The following is a 22,733-nucleotide window of genomic DNA, read 5'->3' on the forward strand; positions in this document are numbered from 1 at the left end:
GTGTATGTGTGTGTGTACCATTAGGGATGTTGAAGAGGCTGATGAGTTTGTTTCTGGCTGCATAAATCCTCTTCAACTGGCCGAGATGAAGCAGACCGACAGGAAGACACTCCAGCTCATTCTCACACACATTCACATGGGACAATCTACAGAAAACACGGGCAAAAGAGGACATATCAGCGAGAGACGAACACCATGGAGCCGATCACCATCAGTAATGGCCCTGACAGGATCTGCAGATGTTTATGACCCTGATTATATCTGTGTGTGGCATGTGAACGGTCAGAAGGATTGTGAAAGGTGTATGGAGGCATTACGGACCGGCTGCAGATGATCTCCTGCGATGAGGTCGGGGTGGGCAGCTCTCGCAGCTGATTGTGGCACAGGTTGAGCGAGCGCAGATGAATCAGACCCCAGGGCACCACAGACGGCAGCGAGCTCAGACAGTTACGAGACAGATCCAGAACCGTGATCCGAGACGACACGTCCATGAACCAGTCCAGATCCAACCAGGGCAGCTTCAGTCCGGACCAGTCAACATTCACAGCCTGAGTTTCCTGACATCGAGTTAAAGATGTCATGATTAAACAATCCTCGTAGACAAACATTAGTGTCGATCACTGCTGTAAATGCTGACATGACACAAAATGTTTAAACACTAAATTGTACAGTTTAGCAATAATAAAGAGGAATATAATTAATATAATATATAATTAATAAAATGACCAAAATAAAAAATACAGAATAACACATACATATATAATCACTAGTACAGAATAATGTAATGTATAATTAATACAAAAAAAATCCAAAATAACACACTCCTACATAAATAATTACTAGTACAGAATATATAATATAATAGAATAGAATAATAAAATTAATAATAAAAATAAAAATAAAAAATACAGAATAGCATACATACTAGTATAATAATATAATATAATATAATATAATATAATATTCATGTCATTGTATCATTCGTATGAAAGTTTAACTAAAACTAAAAATCTCTTTTTTTATTATTTAAAAGTCTAAATGAGATTTGAGAAAATGTTTTCAAACGGATTAAGTGTAAACGTTTACTTATAAATATTACGTTATAAAACGGAGAGTTCCGGTCTTTGATTCTGATTGGTTGAGCTGCGTTCGAAGCTGTTGTAAATTACTCTTCAAACATACACCTTTGTTTACGTTTGTGTGCTGCTTGGCAACCACTTTGTTGCAACCACAAATGATTCTGAGGAACTACATTGTTTAGTGGAAGAATACTGTTTTTATTAATATCATTACACTTTATTTGCTCTGTTTTATTTTGTGAAACTTTACTACGTATATGGAATAACCGTTTTATAAAAGCAATAAGCCCCGTGCTTGTTGCTTCGCTTCGCGTCGTGCCTAACAACGCTCCTTAGCTGTTATAAATTCACTGTAAACCACGGCTTCTTGGGGCTTATTGCTTTATTTAGCCACCATAATAAAGTCAATAACAATGCACAGCAATAAAATATTGTTGAACTAGTGCTAAAAATCTTTGTGTTTGTAAAGAAATGAATAGAGTCAATGTAAAAATTCCAAACTCATAAGCAGGAACTTTCCAGGAGGATGTGAAGCATAGTGACTAGACTTCATTTAAACACACTTCTTGCATAATTTTTACACATGCTGGTGTTTATAAGCTCAAATGAACTGAGAATCGAATTGCATGAATTTAGTTCAATTTAACTCCTTTTATTAATGTTATTAAGTTTTAAAAATCAATTATACTTACACCACAGGAACCGCACACCAGCTCCTCTAATACACATTATTCTCCTTTTACTGTGATTTTGATGTTATTTGTCAGTGTTTATGCACAGGTATGAAGTCTCGTCCTGAATACATTTATAAAGAGGAACTGGCGCTAAAACTTCCGTAAAATGAAGCCGCAGCACTGTTCACGAGCCCAGCGCTGACCTTAAAACAATTCAGCGGGATGAGTCTCACCTGCAGCAGCGTCCCGTCCGCAGGTGCGTCTTTGTCCTGCAGGTGGCGCTGTCTGAGCAGCTGCCTGCTGAAGTCTGCGTGATCCATCAGCGTGTACGAGGAGAAACCGGCTCCATTGTCCAGCAGAAAACACGCGACCTCCTTATTTGCTGAGGAGAAAACCAGCTTCAGTAAGAGCAGGAAGAGCTTTCACTTTATTTCTCCACACCTCCGCGCTGAAAGAGGAAGTGAGCGCCGGGGAGGAAGTGCATGTGTGTGCTGGAGCAAAGCGGGAAAACCTGATCAAAATTCCCCTGCTTTCACTTTTCAGGACCAGTGTACAGTTCAGGAGGATAAAGCTTAACTAGTTCCTGACAGAAAAATCCAAAAATGATGAGTTAATAAATGTCCTCATTACTGGTCAAACCAAATCACATCCTTCACTTTAAGAAATTCAATAAAACTAGACCAGGGTTCCCAAAACTGGGGTTTGGGAGTTGATCATAATTCATTAAAGGTAATAATTCATAAATCAACCTTAACCTCAACCTCAATAAATCATTAAGGTAATAATTCATTAAAATTACAAAAATAAATAAATAAATACAAATTATTATTAAAAAATAAATATTATTTTTAAAAAATATATAAAAAAGACAATTTTATTTGATTGCTTTCATGTCATGTGACCATTAACCTACAATGAGAGCTGCAAACAAGCAAAAACATTAAATGACTGAAATATTCTCTTAAAATCTCAGGGTCATTTCACGTATATTCAGAGGTGTTCAGCTGAGAGAAAAGTTTGTACAAATTTTAAAGTAACATATCACTGATAATTTAGTTTATGTATTTATGTATTTACACCTTTATCTGAAAAATGTAACATTTTGGTAAAATTTTACAATCAGTTCTCATTTGTTAACATTAGCTAAAATCAACTAACACCGAGCAGCATTTCGTTTACAGTATTAATCTTTGTTAATGTTATTTAATAAAAAAGAATTTGTTCATTGAGTTCATGTTGGTGCATTATTAATGTTAACAGCTATAACTTTTGAGTTTAAAAATGTATTAGTTAATGTTGAATTTAATTGTTGTAGAAGTATTGCTCATTGTTCATGTTAACGAACATATGTCAGTTTATATGAAATGTCTTATTTTTTCCTCCCATGTTTTAAATAAACGCTTAAATGCTTAAAATAAAATATTTGACATTAAAAATAAATAATTAATGATCAAAAAGCATGTTTAATCAATTGAATTAAAAAACTATCGGTTTCTTTTAAAATAATACAAATTAAATATAATGCATTTGTAGTTTTGGTCAAATAATGTGCTGCTTAACAATTATTATAAATAGTAATTTATTTCTGTCAAAATTTCATTAAGTTGAACTAAACAATGCCGTCTGGAAATCACGGGGCCCTACATGGATAACTAATGTTAACAAATGAAACCTTACAGTAAAGTGTTCCCTCAGCGATTCACATCAAAAGTGACATTTAAAAAAAAAGCATAAGAATGCAATCAAATTGGTGTGAATGAGCCCTGAAGGAATCGATTCAGAAGTATTCATATCCTCTGCCAATATTTGCTCCTGGTGTGAATACATATTTAGTCCTTCCCAAATGTCATGCATTATTGCCTTATAGTTTAACAGACATTCTCTGCAGTAATAATGAGAAGTATGTGATGAGCAGAAGCCTACAGTACCTGCCTGTGCTGCGGCGTACAGGGGCAAACCGGTGATGATGGCAAACTCTCCTGAATGAACAGCGCAGTCCTCGGCGTCAGCATTGTACGTATGAACCAGCAGCTTCACCACCTCTAGATGACCCTGCTGACACGCCGTAGCCAACATCCAGTTCAGCAGATCCTTACGGACACACGGACCTAACGAAAAAGAGAGTCGTTTCCGAAGTGGAGAAAAGTACTATATTTTAACATGTGAAATATAAAACTGACAAACACAGTTTTTTGGTCTCTGGAATAACATGCACCAATGAATCATGTATAATAAGACCTGGAATATGCATTAAAGGAACACTTGAAAATTTGCCGAAAATGTACTCATCCTCAGGCCATCGAAGATGTAGATGAGTTTGTTTCTTCATGGGAACAGATTTGGAGAAGAGCCAAAACTGAGTTCTAAACAAATTGTTGGAAGGACTTTTTCACTGGACATGTTATTATGGACTATGGACTCATATTTTGGCCAGAAGAAGTGACAGTTTAAAGTTAAAACATTGTAAACGTATAAGTTAAAACTGATGGACTGGAGTGGTGTGGATTACTGTGATGTTTTTATCAGCTGTTTGGACTCTCATTCTGACGGCACCCATTCACTGCAGAGGATCCACTGGTGAGCAAATGATGCAATGCTACATTTCTCATCTACACTAACTTTTAAGCAAATTTAAATTTTTGGTTGAACTATGCTGTATCACAAGTAATCCACACCACTTCAGTCCATCAGTTAATGTCTTGAGAAGTGAAAAGCTGTGTTTTTGTGAGAAACAAATTCATCATTGAGACATTTTTAACTTAAACTGTTGCTTCCGGCTAAAAGTCCATAATCCATAACAACACTTTCTCCAGTGAAAAAGTCATCTCGTCTGAATCAGGAGAGAAATATGCACAGATCAAGCACCGTTTACGAGCCAAAACTAAGTTCTAAACAAATTGTTGGAAGGACTTTTTCACTGGACATGTTATTATGGATTATGGACTCATATTTTGGCCAGAAGAAGTGACAGTTTAAAGTTAAAACATTGTAAACGTACGTGTTAAAACTGATGGACTGGAGTGGTGTGGATTACTGTGATGTTTTTATCAGCTGTTTGGACTCTCATTCTGACGGCACCCATTCACTGCAGAGGATCCACTGGTGAGCAAATGATGCAATGCTACATTTCTCATCTACACTAACTTTTAAGCAAATTTAAATTTTTGGTTGAACTATGCTGTTAAGAATGTAAATAGGGTTCATTTTGATTGCACGTTGACTTTAAGGACAGTGGATTTGGTTTGCGCTCACGTGGTATGGAGTCCAGCAGCTCTCGGACCAACAGCTGATGTCCATGATGTGCTGCTAAGACGGCAGGGTTTTCTTCGCTGGGCTCCTGTGGAACCGTAACTCGAGCTTCCTGCAGCAAGAACCGAACGCCGTCCAAGTCACCGTTCTGAGCCACCAAACACAGGAGCTGCACCTACACACACAAACACACAGACTGTCTTCAGGAAAAGAGTTAAAGCAGTTTAAATCATCCTGTAATATCAATTCTTCTTAATCAAAACAGATGCTAGATTTGTTAATATTTACAGTAAATATATGGCATGGCAGGTTTCTACCTGACATTGCAATGAAAAACAAGGTGGAAAAAAACTTTATTATAATATTTTTGCACTTCTGCAGGCTTGTTTGTCCCACATACTGGAAAATCTGTGGATTGTGTGAAACCACATGTCTGGTCACAGAGAAATCAACACTAGGTGGCAGAAATGCACCTTCTCAAATGACATTCCACGGACTGAATAGATTAGATTTTTTAATGTTTTTAAAAGAAGTCTCTTCTGCTCACCAAGGCTGCATTTATTTGATCAAAAATACAGTAAAAACAGAGAAATTGTAAAAACGTATTAGAATTTAAAATAAATGTTTTCTATTGCAATATATTGTAAAATGTATTTTATTTCTGTGATCAAAGCTGAATATTCAGCATCATTCCTCCAGTCTTCAGTGTCACGTGATCCTTCAGAAATCATACTAATATGCTAATTTGCTGCTCAAGAAACATTTCTTATTATTATCAGTGTTGAAAACAGTTGAGCTGCTTCATATTTTTCATACACTGGAAACAAATTCTAAAAAAATTAATTCTAAAAATCCTATTTAAAACAGAAACCTATTGTAACATTTTAAACATTTTTACTTTCACTTTTGATCTATTTATTGCACTTTTGATCAATAAAAGTATTAATAAAAAAAAATTATAGTATTAAAATAAATCTTACTGATCCCAAACATTTCAATGGTAGCTTATTACTGATTTAGTGCATAACTAAAAAAATATAATTACAGCTAAAAACTGTAGTGTAGATGCACTGTGAGAATATTTGATTAATGTTTACATATAAATTCATGTTGTCCATAATGAACCTGGTGTTTACCTGGCTATGTTGAGAAAGCAATTCCTTAAAGGGGTCATATGATGCTGCTAAAAAGAACATTATTTTGTGTATTTGGTGTAATGAAATGTGTTTTGTGAAACGCGTCGATTTTTACAAAACTCATCGGTCTGAAAAAGCGAGGTGTGCTGTGATTGGCCAGCTATCCAGTGCGTTGTGATTGGCCGAATAGAAAGGAAAAAATGAAATCGCATCATATGACCCCTTTAATGATTACTGAATACTGCTTTGTTTTCAACTACTATGTGAAACAGCATTTTAAACAGTAGTATGCTACAGTAAGGTCACATGACCATTACATATTCAGCAAGTGATGTTCAGTTATCGGTTTCAAAATTGAATTGGTCATTTTGCATTTTCATCCTCTTTTGTGTCAAATTACTTTACCTTTTAACAGTCCAAATTTATGCTTCAAAAATAAGCAAACATGCTTCATTCATTCATTCATTCATTCATTCATTCGTTACACTGGAAATGAAAGCTCATGTCGAGCACTGCATTGGGGGATACCGTTTTCATTAAAGTTTGCCCTGGATGCACACTGTATATTTAGACAAATGCAGTTGGTTGTAGTAAGAGGCATATGCTAGAATTATATTTCAAAAATAGTCATTCACTTCTAAATCATGATTTAATTTCAGACAAAACAGCTGTTTAAATGCGAGTATGCACTTCCTCATTCTTGTACAGACTCGCTGTGGCCTACAGACACTAAAATAGTCCTTTTTTTCCCACCGATCTCTGTCTCTGAATCGGGGTTAGAAGTAAGTGCAAGACTATTTCGACTGCTATTTCTGCAGTTTGCAAACTGTATGCAGAATGCATATTTTTTTATTATCATACAGTTACTTTTACACAGTGTTTACAAAAAGTACACTTTCAAAGCAGCTTTTCAAACAAGTATCGCAGTACTGATATCAAATTCTATTTAAAGCTTAAAAAAAACAAAAAAATGCAAAAGTATGCAAAATGCAAAGATAATAAATACATTAGCGCTGCCCCCTACTAAAGGTAGTCACCTAATCACGCATTTATATTAATTTAATGAATTAAATATATACTAGGGGTGGGGAACTTAACCATAATGAGCTTTTATTATATAGCCTATTCTGCACTCAAGCGCACACATAAAGCTTGCCACAAAGCACCGGCAAAAAGTAAAGTCTATGAATGTGTGGGGAAAAACAGCAAGAAGATATTTTACTTATTTATTAATAAACTATTGTTTCCTCCGTCAGTGTGTCAGCTGCAAAGATGAAGTGGATGCGGACTCGTCAGAGAGAAATGCACCTTTCATATGGATTACACAATCAGAGATTATTTGTATTTTGCCTATACGCTGAATTTCGCCGCGCTCCAGTGCACGGAGACAGAAATGGCAGAAAGTCCTGTTTGTTTTCTTAATTTTACAAAAGCACATTGTCTTCTTGATATTGTGTGTATACAAATAAAAGCAGACCCCTGACAGTTTTGAATGATGCATTACTCTTATCTGAGCAATAATAACGGCATATTTTGTTTCCACTGTTATCAGCAAAAATGCCAACATGCAGTATGCGTGCTAACAGCTTTCCTCTCTCCACACAAACACTTGGATATGCGCCTACTAACGCACATTTATCTTACAGCAAACGGTCGTGTAAAGTTGCTACTACTTGCATGTTTTGCAGTGATAAGCCATATTTGAGGTTGATGAATGATAAGTGAACGTTTGGTGTTCCTGCCCGTTACGGACACAGACAGTTTTTTTTTTTGCAACTAACCGTCTAATAAAAATTGTCGACTAAGCCTCTTCTAATGTTTAGTTGACTATTAGGGGGGCAGCCCTAAAACACATAATGAAAATAACTTATATATAAAGCATAAAAATAAATATATAAAATATAATAAATAACAAATATAATTCTAAAATTAACAATTTTATTTACATATAAAATCAAAATAAAATATTTAACTTGACCTTCTATACTTCATAAGTTACATCAAGTGTGATTTATTTTAATATTTTCTTCTTAATATTTTAAGCCATTATTTGATTAACTTATACTTGTTTATTCTTCATTTTTTAAGTTGCTTTGGATAGATGATGTCTGCTAAATGAACAAAAATAAATAACCATTTTATGTATGTCAATTTCTGAATTAACCAGTACAAAAAAATCATGTGACAACAATGTTTAACATACTATTTAAAAAAAAAACAATAAGAAGTGTACACTGCTCAGTATGCAGTATTTCATTCTGAATGTAGCCCACGTGTTTTACAGTAACACACAGAAATATCTGAAACATAATATTTGCACACATTTCTAATCTCTGAGGCCACTGAAGCAGCAATTGAACGGGACTAATGTGATGAGTGTGGAAGCAGAAGCAGAGGATCAGATGTGGGTTTGTTAACTGATGGCCGGTTAGGAGCCATTACAGTCACATCATCAATCACTCATGGCCTCATTAGAGACCTGTAACAGTATTTACAGAGGAATATCTCTGCACACTCACTGACCACACGCTGTCATGTCATCTGTAATCACCTTACTGTGAACAAAGCCTTTCAAGAAACAAACACGCCTTATAATTCATCTTTCTGCCTCGCATTAAAAATAAAATTCAAGTTTGGGATTTTTTTATGTTTTTGAAAGAAGTCTCTTATGCTCATCAAAGCTGCATTTATTTGATCTAAAATACAGCCAAAAAAAAGGTAAAATATTAATAGAATTTAAAAAGCATTTTTGTATTTGAATATATTGTAAAATGTAATTTATTCCTGTGACGCAAAGCTGAATTTTCAGCATCATTACTGCAGTCTTCAGAGTCACATGACCCTTCAGAAATCATTCCAATATGCTGTGAAAATGTCTTCTGATTGCTAGGAAGGTGGTTGTTAAGGTGTTCTCAATGGTTGCTAACCATAAAAACCATAGGAACCAACATAATGACAGTTTTATATCCAAACACTCTCCTTGTCTGCCATTGGTCGAGTTAAACAGATAGTCCCGCCTCGAACTCACGTCATTGGTTGAGCCAAATCTTAACATAGTCAGGTGGTTCAAACAAACAGATCAGTGTCACAGTGTTTACACAACAGGGAAATAAACATGCAAATGGTTTATGTTATTTCTGCATATTAAGCTGTGACAGGAGGAAGTACTTTTGTTTAGAAGAAATTATACACAATGATACACCTCAAAATCCAGAGCAAAGCCTCATCATATTCAAATGATTTGAGCTGGTTTTGTTGCTGTTTTATATTTAATATTACGTCCACTAGAGCAGATTTACAGGCCAAAACATGTTTTAATGTTAAAACCATAACAGAACACCATCCACTTATCAGCATCACAGACTGTAAACACAAGCCATTGTAGTGTTTTGAGTCTATGGCAGGTCCATAATGGGTTTCTACTGTTTTAAAAGGCACATAATTAATGCGTGCACTGTATTTTTTTTTACACATCAAGCATGAAGGTGAAAACTGAGAGAAGCATGTGAGAAAAAAGCTGTGATATTCAATACTTGTTAAAAGGCTCTGCCTTCCCTTTAGCACAGTATTGTGTGTGTGTATGTGAGAAGTATCAAGGGTTTCACAAGCATGCTTTCAGTGCACGCTTCCCCTGCTGATGCAGATCAGAAAAGCTCATGCAATCTTATACTAAGCCAAGCCGGATACTTGACTATTGCTCATTCTTAGGGTTAATCATTAGAACAAAAACCTAATCCTTAGCATTTAAGGGATGGTTCACCCAAAAATGAACATTTTGTTATCATTTACTCACTCTCAGGTTGTTCCAAAACTTTTATGAGTTTTCTTTCTTCTGTTAAAAGATGATATCTTGAAGAATGTGGGAAATTAAACAGTTGACTGTTCCCATTGACTTCTATAGTATAGTATTATTTTCCAAACTATGGAAGTCAATGGCTGCCAGCAAGTGCTTGGCTACCCGCATTCTTCAAGATATCTTCTTCCCTTTAAACTTTGGTGCATAATTTACTGTACACTGTTAGCTTCAAGCTAATACTGTACCTCAAATCATGCAACTTACATTTATATTCATGCACACGGAAGATGCATTTTATCAGTTCATGCATTCCCTGGTAATTGAACCCATGACTTTGGCATCACAATATTTACATTTATATTTGGCACTTTAATCCAAAGCAACTTGCATTGAATTTAAGTTGCACATTTCATCAGTTCAAATTTATCATTTTATCAAAAAACCCATGATTTCGGCGTTGCCAGTGGCATGATCTATTGTTTGAGCTACAGGAACTTGTTGTGAACTATGTGTTATTGCATTTGTAAGTGCACAGGTGCTTCTTTACAACAAAGCACCAACCTGGCAACCATCCACAATTTACAAGCAACTCTATGTGAAATACACAACAAAATAAAAATGGTAGCTGTGGTTGCCAGAACTTTACTGTAAAAAAAAAATGGTAGCAAAATGTTAAGTTTTACAGATTGAACATAAATTTACAGTAAAATAATGTTTATATACTAAACCTTTATTATATATGGACAACGACCTTAAAAACACAGGTGGTAAAGAAAAAGTCACATGATGAATTTTCGAACACAAATAGCTTTTAAGCTGAGGTAAATACTAATATATAAAAGGTGCACATGGTGTTATACATACAAATACAAACACTGGTAAACTCTAAGATGACTTCCTGTTTTTCACTTCCAAAAACTGTAAATTTTTAAATTTACATGATATGTACGATTAGATCCATTACAGTTTACAGAAACTTACTGTTAACCAATTGACAGTTTTTATCGTAGGATCTTTACAGTCTTTTACCGTTAAAATAAAAAAAAAATTATAATAGTGTCTGCTAATAGACTACTTACTGGCCACGTACACAAGATAAATTCAGGTGTCAATTCATTTTTTATTGCTGAATCCTGTTCTCTACACAAACACTTCAGTAATTTACAGAAGTGACTGCATTCTACAACCGAATTAACTCCTGAAAATGCAGGTATTAACAACCTCATTTATAGAAATTCTACGCAGTGTGTATGGAACCGAACTGAACAACTAAATGTTATTGACATATTTAAATGCATATCAGAGTTGTGGTGCAGGAAATGACAGGGAACGAGGTACGTCTGGACTCATTCGTGTTGCCAGATCTCGCTATAAAAAACAGCAAATAAGAACAAGCCTATAGTAAACTTAAATCCAAACTAGAGTATGACCGATATTTGGTTTTACCGATATTAAAGCATTTTTCCATTATCGGATATCAGTTTTGTGATATCGGATTCACCGATATTCATCTTGTGCATGCAAGACTTCCATTACGGCACTGCATCTTGAAGAGAGACGAGTCAACAACCGCGTTTACAGGTAAAGTGACTTGATTTGCTTAAACTGATATGCTTTATTTAACATATCAGCCAATAATGCAAAAATTAGATGTGTTGCATAACTGATTGATATGTAGTTTAAGCTTGGCGTTGAGAAATAGAGATAAACTCAAGGAGAGTCACACAAGCCATGCCCCCAAAAAAGTCATGCCCCAAAGACGTAACTTTACATGGGTTAAATAAGACAGACAAATTAATTTGTACACATTCTGCACACACACACACACACACAACTGTAATTTAGGGAATTCACTCCTGTATTTAAATGCGGTTGTCACTGAAACTTTACAGTGTGTATGTGGCCACTTACAATGTGTAACCAAAACTGGTTCGATATTGTATTTCAATTCTCATTTTGATGAGTTTTACACAAGCAGCAAATTTCATTTAACTATTTTCAGCAATACTTTTCAATATTGCATGCATCATAATATATTGTGGATGCTTTTTTTCCCCACAGAGCTTGTAGTAACGCATTATGGGACGCCCACCTGGCCATCATGCTCTGGACAGGACTGAGAAATGTTTTGATGTTGCCACAAAAAGCCCGTCTGCTGCCAAACCCCCATAGCAGCTTCCAAAACACAACATATGCTGGTCCGTCAGCAGGTGAACTGCATGCACAATGCACCCGCTTAACTTCAGTGCTTATGTGAATGTTCAGTCAAAAATGAGAGTATAAAGTGAGCGAATGATCAAACTCACCCCATCCGGTCCCACTCCACCGTTATTCTCGCAGGAAAGCCGGATTAACTCGCGTGCCCTCTGGTCCTCGCCGTCCGTATAGGCCTCTTGGATGTTCTTCAGAGTGGGCGAATGACTCAAGGGAACGCTGCCAACCGCCGACTGCTTGGCTCCCATCGCAGGAACGCCTGCGAACGGGGCATAGCCACCAGAAACAAACAAAACACTCAGTACAAGAGAACGAACTTCATGCTAAAATGAAGACGACACGATGGGAAATGAGCCCCAGATACAGGAGGCGAGGGAGCAGCCGGGAATCAGGTCAGCTTCATAAAGAATTCACATGCCTTTCCCCCAGGACTGGTGCGTGTGTATTTGTGGAGCGGCGCTCTTCCATGTTCACCTTTGGCATTATGGGACGCCCACCTGGCCATCATGCTCTGGACAGGACTGAGAAATGTTTTGATGTTGCCACAAAAAGCCCGTCTGCTGCCAAACCCCCATAGCAGCTTCCAAAACACAATATATGCTGGTCCGTCAGCAGGTGAACTGCATGCACAATGCACCCGCTTAACTTCAGTGCTTATGTTTTGCAATGTTCAGTCAAAAATGAGAGTATAAAGTGAGCGAATGATCAAACTCACCCCATCCGGTCCCACTCCACCGTTATTCTCGCAGGAAAGCCGGATTAACTCGCGTGCCCTCTGGTCCTCGCCGTCCGTATAGGCCTCTTGGATGTTCTTCAGAGTGGGCGAATGACTCAAGGGAACGCTGCCAACCGCCGACTGCTTGGCTCCCATCGCAGGAACGCCTGCGAACGGGGCATAGCCACCAGAAACAAACAAAACACTCAGTACAAGAGAACGAACTTCATGCTAAAATGAAGACGACACGATGGGAAATGAGCCCCAGATACAGGAGGCGAGGGAGCAGCCGGGAATCAGGTCAGCTTCATAAAGAATTCACATGCCTTTCCCCCAGGACTGGTGCGTGTGTATTTGTGGAGCGGCGCTCTTCCATGTTCACCTTTGATGTAAAGAGCACCTACTCAGGGGTGGGAGTGAGATCAGGAAGATCTGGGGAGACTGAATGGATAGTGATACTCACACACAAGCGCTGCAGATCCAAACATGTCTAAAAGCAAACACACACACACAAAAAATCTGGACACAAAACACACTTAAAATAAAAAAGGCATGTATGCTGGTACTGTAGTTTGCATGAAATATTTTTTGGGAAGTTGACATGCTCTGTGGTGACATGCAAAACTTAATCTAAAATTATTTTATGTGGCATTTTGATAATTCTTTAAATCCACCATTTAAAATGAACTAGCAAAGGCAAAAGGGTGATTAAAACTACTCAAAACTATCAAATAAAAAATAAAAACAAAAATTTCTAAAAAATAAAGGCTAAAAATCCTGATGATGCTAAAAAAGATTTCATGCATCAAGCACACGTCCACTAAATTTATTCTAAAAATACAGCTAAATATGAATAAAATGACAGGTATAATTCCAACAGATAGACAGACAGAGAGATTATTTTAGTATTAATTATTATAATATTATTTATTAATATTTTGAATTAGCTTTTATTGTTTTCATTTGAATTTTAGTTGAATTTTTATTTGTTTTTTATGTTTCAATTTCAAGCTTTAAATTAATTTTTTCCAACGTTAGTACGGTAACTTATTTTATTTCAGTTAGTTGCTAAGGCAACATTTCAATTAGTTTTTTTGTTTTGTTTTTTGTTTTTCATCTAAAAATTGCATTTTATTTCAGCTTTATTTCAATTAACGAAAACAACAGTTAATAGAAAACTATTTTAAAACTTCAGATAGAACGATATGGATGCAATTAATCACGATTAATCATTTGACAGAACTAAGATAGATAGATAGATAGATAGATAGATAATTTAACTTCAGAAGCTTGAAATATAGAGCACGAGGCTTTTATGGTGTTGTTAGAATTAAAATGACATGAGGGTGAGTAATTGAGACCGAATGATCATTTTAGGGCAAGCTTTATTAGTCTGTGTGATTATTGAATCATGAGTTGTCATTGCTCTGTGTAGATCAGCGGCCGGACTACGGTGTGCGGGAGTGTAATGATACCAATCCAAGAGGGCAGTGAAGGTTAAATCAATCACTCCCTCCTATTATTCACATTACTCCATCCAGCCCTTTAACATTTATCTGGCAAATGTGGCCGTCGGCAGACACTGCTCCATTAACAGCAGGTCTGCTCCGATGTAAAGGAGCCGGAGCTGTGGGTAAGTGCCTGTGCGCTTTAATAGAAGAGGCTCATATGAATAATTGAGAACGTTTTTCTGATGAGCGGCTGGAGAAAGCCTGAGGGAGGGTAACCATTAGACATCCAGCCTGCATCAATACAGGCTTAGCTCACGTCCCACCCAGAACAAATCAACCTGGAGGAAAAAACCAAAGCCAAGACAATAGCTCTGCTCTGAAATCTAACAAGCTAGAAACCTAGACAGATTTTAAGATGCTCCTACTGTGAAGGACATATAAGCATAAATACGGATCAAGGTTTGCTTCATCACCAAAGTGGCTTGAGTGAGTCGCTTCAAATCACCAACTCTCTATTAAAACGAATAACTTGTGTCACTGTCAGTGTGAATGCGTGTTAAAAGGATAGTTCGTCCAAAAATTTACTCATTTAAACAGTTGCCGGTAGCCATTGACATACCATGGAATACTATAGAAGTCCATGGCTAAGGGCAACTGTTTGGCTACCAATATTCTTAAAAATGTCTTCTTTTGTGTTCAACAGAAGAAAGAAACTCATGCAAGTTTGGGACAACTAGTGGGTGATTAAATGAGAGAATTTTCACTATAACGTCAAGGCACATACTGTAACTTAAAATAATAAAAAAAACAGCAAAATGCATCAGAAAAAGATGCAGTGAAAAAGATCAAATGGGAGAATCGTAGACTATAAATACCCTAATATTTCATTAAATAATTAAACACAGACAATTTAAACAATATTTGTGTTGTGTATTTATTGGAGTTACCGTATCATTAACTCTGTAACATGGTAATGTCAAAACTGTAAAATGAGCTTTTATTTTTTATATTTTCTGTTTACACTTGAATTTTTAGTTTAAGTTTCAGCAATTTTGTTGTTTTTGTTATTTTTAAATTAAATGTATTTTTTTCAGTAATTAATCATATTAGATAGGCAGACAGATAAATGTTAAAATTGGAGACTTTAAACACATTAATAACTGAAAATTATAGATAAAAATGGCAGTAATTAAAAAAAAATAGCTAATTACTAAATCAAAAGTGTGTTGTGTTCCAGACTGGAAATGTTCTCAAACACTCTGGAGCTTTTCTGGATGTTACTGACTTTCAGTGGACTTCTTCTGATCAACAGACAATAACAGCTGTACAAAATACATCTTTCATCCATTCAAATCAAACTTTCAGTGCGTAGAGATTCCAGATCATGCACAAGAAAATGGTGTTATCACTTCTGGCTATGTTCATTCAGTAATGTGTCTCTCTACTAATTTCTACTTTCAATATGATTCATGTGAAGATAAAAATTGAGAGTCACTGTCAACATTGGGCTGAGCAATATTTTGTATATTCACAATACATTTGCAATGATTTTGCTAATTATATAAAATCAAAAATTGTGTTAGAGTTGGTCAGTTTGATTCATTAGCAGAATTATGGATTATGGACTTGTACTTTAGTCAGAAGCAACCGTTTGAAGTTAAAAATGTCTTGATGGATTTGTTTCTTACAAACACGCAGCTTTTCACTTCACAAGACATTAACTGATGGACTGGAGTGGTGTGGATTATTGTGATGTTTTTATCAGCTGTTTGGACTCATTCTGACGGCACCCATTCACTGCAGAGCATCCACTGGTGAGCAAGTGATGCAATGCTATATTTCACCACATCTGTTCCCATGAAGAAACAAACTCATCTACAGCTTGGATGATCTGAGAGTGAGCACATTTTCCTTTAATGCGCTTTAGTTTGAACTGTCAGTTTCAATGAATCAATTTAAAATCTGACTTAATGATTCATTTGCATAATCACTCTTAAATGTTCACTAAAGTCTCAACATGGCATACTGCGTATATAAATGCACAAATATTGAGATATATGTTAAATGTATTTAAAGCCTGAAAAATATCAAGATGTAATTTTAGCTCAAGTCTAAATGTGACACAATGCAAACCTCTTGAATTTCAGCTCTTGAAAAGTCACTTAAACACTCATTAGCATATAAATGAGACACATTAACACTTACTCAGAATCTGCTGATTAGATCAAAGTCATCTAAATTACACTTTTTTCATTCTTTCTCCAGTGCAAAAAGCTTTTTTTGATCACATTTAATCCCCTTAAAATATAGAAATTTTTGAAGAGACACTAAAATCTTGTTTTCGACTAACTTCAACTAAGAAAAGAACAAGCTATCAAGACCATTTAAACCACGTGACAAATCAGACAATGTGAGTGACGCCAACAAAGAAATCTAAGAAACAAAAAATAAACGACTTCCTTGTTAAAGCGCAATCTCTCTTATAAGTTCAGAGAATTCAATTACAGAATTTGAAAGCATTGAGTCAATGAAAGGTTCACCAATGCTATCACTTCCTAACCACAATTCACACTGACCTGAAACGCTGAAAAACGAGACATTCACAATGCAAACGTACCTTATCATTCTGCCCGGATCTATCCGGCAATCATCTCATTATTGTCTGTCAGAAGTCCAGAGGCTCGATGTACGTCCAGTACCTGTGAGCATTAGCCCGACTCTGTGCCTATAGAGTGAAATGATGCTTCACACAATGAGCCTCCCGTCTCCTCCCTGTGTGCTGTCCTTAATGGCAAGGTTATCTTACACTGCATACACATTGAAGAGTGAAACCCAACCCTCACGGCCGGCTGCTGTGTCTCTGTCCCTCCCTATAGAGGACCTCAGATTGGGTTTGCAGCTACAGCTCAAGCCGCACTAAACCAGATTAGCACACTGGCCTCCTTCTGCAACGTGTGTTTCTGTCACACGAGACCAGACGACACACTCAATCACACACACACACACAGACGTGACAGGACTCAGACATGAGCCGCGCTAACACACACACCGATGGACGCACGCGAACTCACGGTTGCTAATGGCAACGGTGTTGCTGATGCTGAGTCGGCAGGAAAATGGAAACCCAACACCTATGACATGAGGTTTCACCTCTGGGGGGATATTGACTGTTTTTTGTGGGATGCTTACTTCATCGTTTTCCGGAAAAATGCAACCGAGCACAGCACAGAAACTCCATATACAGGTGCATCTCAATAAATTAGAATGTCGTGGAAAAGTTCATTTATTTCAGTAATTCAACTCAAATTGTGAAACTCGTGTATTAAATAAATTCAATGCTATAGGGTCATAGAAAAATATAGTTGTTTGGACCAAATCAAATTTTGTTGTTGTTGTTGTTAATTGACCAACAACAATTATCATCAAATTTTGAATCAGAAGTTGAGATTTGTTTCATATGATGACTGAAGCATTTAGCAATTTTTTGTCACACATAATACTCCCTGAGGAAAAGGTGCCACTGTTAAATAACTACCACAATATAATTTGATTTATATGTTGCAAAAAATTATATATCCAGACCCCATTTTTTTTTTACTTTCAATATTCAGCATATAGAAATATTAAAATAAAATACAAATTAAAATAAATAAATGCCTCTCGATATTCAATAAATAAATAAATACATTTATTTATATAGATTTGGAGACCAACTCATTCTTTATTATGACTATTTTCAACATTCCACATAAAAATAGAAAAAAAAAAAATAAATGCCTCTATAAGTTTAAGTTTAAGTTTACTTTATTTATATAGCACATTTAAAACAGCCACAAGACTGACCAAAGCGCTTCCTGAAGTTGGAAAGACGCAATCTTTTCCAAAACCTTAGAAATAAATGGTAAAACAGAGATGGGGCGATAATTTTTAAAAACAGACCGATCAAGTGAAGGCTTCTTGAGGAGAGGTGTGACAGTGGCCACTTTCAGATGAGCAGGAACCACACCAGTTGAAAGACACTTATTAAAAAAGGACACTAGGCCCGGTCCAACTGAATCAACAATATGTTTTAAAAATCTAGGGTGGATAACATCATATGAAGAAGAGGATGGTTTCAGCTTGGCAATATTGTCTTTGAGTGACTGAAAGGAAACAGCTTCAAAAACATCCCAAGATGCAGTCAACGGCGAGGGGAGAGGCAGCTCAATAGGGGAAGTATAAGCTACCAGTCCTAGTTTAACTACTTTATCCTTAAAAAACCTTGAGAAGCTTTCACAAAGAGCGACAGAGGCAACAGACATAGTATTGATAGGGGGATTGACAACAGAATTTATAACAGAAAACAAGACCTTGGGTCTGGACTGATTATGTTGAATCAAATTAGAAAAATAGGTCGCCTTAGCCGATTTGGCGGCTCTCTGATAAGCCAATAAACTATCTTTGAACAACTGTAATGAAATGTGTAAATTGTCCTTTTTCCACTTACGTTCGGCCTTTCTACATGTTTGCCTTAGCAGCCGAGTTTCAGCAGTATGCCACAATTCAGATTTAGGTTTGTGCTTGAGAGGCTTTAACGGAGCAGTCACATTCATTACATTAAGCCAAGCACTGTTTAACAGACTCAGATGTTCTTCCGCATCCAAGTCCGATAAGGGAGAGTCCAGAAGTAAATGAGAACAAGACTTTGCAAAGGATTGATTAAAATTTACACTGAACTGAGGAGAATAAACCCGAGACAGAGATATTACTTTAGTAGAGACACGAGAAAGACTCGGAAGAGACATGGAAAATAAAATAGGCTTGTGATCAGAGAGCATATAATCAGAAACTGTAACATCAGTAAGATCAACCCCATAAGAAAGAACAAGGTCCAGAGTATGACCGAGGATATGAGTGGGGCTTTTAACCCACTGTATCAGGTTAAAAGCATCAATTATATTAAGAAATTCCCTCGACAAAGGATTTGACTGACAGCAAACATGAATGTTAAAATCGCCCACCAATAAAAAACGATCAAATTTAGTGACAATGTAACCAATAAAGCCAGTGAATTGCTGTAGAGTTCCTATATATTTGATCAATTAAAAAAAGGAAATATGTAACGCATTATATATTAATAAATTAATTTATCAAAACTATTAAATAACACAAATGGATATATATATATAAATCCAAAATCTGCATAATATTAAAACAAAACATAAATTAAAATAAATGTCTCTAAATATTCAATAAATAAATAAATAAACAGATAAAATACATGTATTTATTCATATATAAAGTTTCTTACCAGCTATATATATATATATATATATATATATATATAGAGAGAGAGAGAGAGAGAGAAAGAGAGAGAGATATATAGAGATAGATAGATAGATAGATAGATAGATAGATTAATAAATGAATTTATCACAACTATGAAATAACACAAATTGATATATATAGTAGTGATAAAAACTGCTTAGCAAATCCAAAATACATATGTCTACAAAACTAGTTTTAGCAGTTTAGCACTTTTGATTGCTAGTGCATATTTAAAAAGCTGTTTTTGGCTAATTCAAAATTGGATATTAGCAGCTATTAGTCAGTTATCAAAAACAAATGAGATTGAGCACAATCAGCTATGAATCTGTGGTCATGCCTATATTAATCAGTAGCCAAATCTGAATACAGTTTGAGAGCTGAACACACTGTACATATAATGCTAACATACAGACCAATCTCACATTCAAACTTAAAGGGTTAGTTCACCCAAAAATGAAAATTAGCCCATAAATTACTCACCCTCAAGTCATCCTAGGTGTATATGACTTTCTTCTTTCAGACGAATCCAGTCAGAGTTATATTAAAAATTGTCTTTGATCTTTCAAGCTGTTTAATGCCACTCAGCTGGTGTTGCATGCATCAGTCCAAAAGAAGTGAAATAAAAAGCACCCATTAGGGGTGGAACGGTTCAACTTACTCACGGTTCGGAGGGTGAGTAATTTATGGACTAATTTTCATTTTTGGGTGAACTAACCATTTAAGTATATGTGAGAGGAAGTGACGTTCGCTGCTATAAACACCTATCTGAAGACCAGCCAAGTTTCACTTCATATTTCTATATACACTGTGCAGACTGTGAAGTTCCTCGAACCATAACTGCACTACAGATGGTGTCTCAGGTTTCAGAGGGGTGAAAAGAACAACTAAAACCATATACACGCTGCTCCTTACATGCTACACCAGGCCCATTTTATATCACTCTCAGTGCCACAATACCAGACTCTCACATGACACAGTAAAGTTGCTGAAACTGGTGTTTCTCTCAGAGGGAAATATTAACATTCATAGTGGTATGATTATGCAAAATGACTGATTCAACAAACTACACCACATGCACTGGCAACATGCCGTTTGTAAAGCAATGAGGAAGTTTCTCTGACTTCATGCCTTCGCTGAGAAAAATGTCACTGTTTTTAGGGTTTATAGAGGATCTACTGTGAATCTGTCTGTGTGAGATGTTTTTTTTTTTTTTTGCAAGTAGATTACTGCCAGATAGGGTCCAAAATGAACACTGAATAAAGTGACAAATGTGACAAAATATACAAAGAAAAGAAATTTAAGGAATACATTGAAGGAAACAGAATACATCAATAATGTGTACAAAAACAGATTAACTACAAGATGGAAATAATTATTAATATGGATTAAAACGAACAAATATGTGCAAATGGGCTCAGAAAAATCAACTTATCATTGACCGATATATGTTCCTGTTTTAAGCATAAAAAAAAAAGAAAAAAAAGGAAAGTAAAGTCTTCAGATATCTTCATTTGCATCTCATGTAAATGTATCTTGATGAAGGGGAGGAAAATCCGTGTATCATTCGATCATTCGTTTTTTGATTTAATATTGAAAGTGGAAAAATGAGAAAACGGCTCCTTTTTCGTTTTTTGGAAAAAAACGAAAAACGAGAATTCAGCTTAAATTTTCTTTTTTCGTTCAGGGGTAGAAAAATGAATAAACAGCTTGAATATTCGATTTCTACATGTGGGCGGGAATTAAACACCCCTTTCTGCTGATTGGTCAGCCAAAGATCAAACCGTGCCATCATCAGTTCTTCTGCAGTATCGACACAACTCATACCTGGGCAGAGTCTAGACAGGGCTTTCTTCTGTGTAGATATAAATTCTATTCTTTGCATCAGCTGGGCATGGCAGGGTATGATATGACAGCTGTCATAGCCTACCCTGCTCACCCAGTAAGTCTGTTTGTTTGTTTAATTAAGAAATTAATTAATTAATTTGTTTCAAAATAAATATTTTAAACACTAAGACAAAAAGGAAGGAATAATAAATTGGCTTGGGTATATACAGTATAGGCCTATGTTCACGCAAGAACTGTCATTCTGACTGACAACTGGAGAACAACAGATATTAAATAGCCTACTGTTAGAGTTATATAATGTAGTCTTGTGTTTTATTAAAATTTATTATAATTGATATCTCAAAAGGATATGCACTTGTGCACTGCAACGCAAGATTTTCATAAAATATAATAACTTGCCATTTCGGATTGTTTCTCACCAAACCCTCAGTATACCTTCAGAATGCTTGGAATATACGCCACAAGATGCATATGATTATTTTACGACAGATATGCATCCGCTTAAAAACTAAAAAAAACAAAACCTAAAGTCACCATTCTCTGCCATTTAATTGGCAAGTGCGAGCAGGACATTTTTGTGTTATTAAGTAATAAGCCTTTAGAACAACATTAAGGTGAGTAGTCACTCTAGTTCACACAGTTCCAATAAATTGCGATGGGTTAAATAAACTCAATAAGCAGACAGACGCGACTACATGAACCACAGGGAATACTTGTCTTTTAAAAGGCTTCATTTAGATTATTTGACGTTAAATGCATCATATAAGTCACTTTGGAATAAATCACAGTAGGCCTATGTAGCATGATAAAAAAAGCGACTTTACAGTCTGGATATACTTTAGGCTATAGCAAATTATTTCGCAGACCCCCTATCACTTTAAGAACCGCTGGTCTACACAGAAGAAAGCCCTGTCTAGACTCTGCCACGGTTTAGAAATCAAATATTCATGCTGTTTATTAATTTTTCTACCCGAGCAAAAAAAGAAAATTTAAGCTGAATTCTCTTTTTTCAATTTTTGAAAAAAAAACAAAAAAAAACAAAAAAGGAGCAGTTTTCTCATTTTTCTACTTTCAATATAGTTGTGTCGAGCTATTCATTAGTCAGTTTGTTGAGAAAAATATGAAATGTAGTTGCAATAAAATGGGTAATTAATCCCCCTCTCCACTGATTGGTCAACCAAACATTTAATGGTCCTAAAAAAACATAATAATAGTCCTCCGCTTCTATGGATTCTTAACGTGTTTATTTCTACTACATTTGATCTCT

The 22,733-nt window shown here is 35.8% G+C and overlaps 1 protein-coding gene across 1 annotated transcript in view; it reads right to left on the reverse strand.

Moving 5' to 3' along the window:
• Positions 1 to 22,733, reverse strand: part of lrrk1 (leucine-rich repeat kinase 1) — a 114,525-nt gene that overhangs the window by 87,216 nt on the left and 4,576 nt on the right. Inside the window, 6 exon segments of the mRNA XM_016572522.1 lie at positions 19 to 146; positions 322 to 557; positions 1,987 to 2,135; positions 3,682 to 3,861; positions 5,006 to 5,177; positions 12,864 to 13,030. Coding sequence (XP_016428008.1) covers positions 19 to 146; positions 322 to 557; positions 1,987 to 2,135; positions 3,682 to 3,861; positions 5,006 to 5,177; positions 12,864 to 13,030 — 1,032 coding nt within the window.

Source organism: Sinocyclocheilus rhinocerous, unplaced genomic scaffold (assembly GCF_001515625.1).
Source record: "Sinocyclocheilus rhinocerous isolate Xijiao unplaced genomic scaffold, SAMN03320098_v1.1 scaffold3186, whole genome shotgun sequence".
NCBI classification, from domain to species: Eukaryota; Metazoa; Chordata; class Actinopteri; order Cypriniformes; family Cyprinidae; genus Sinocyclocheilus; species Sinocyclocheilus rhinocerous.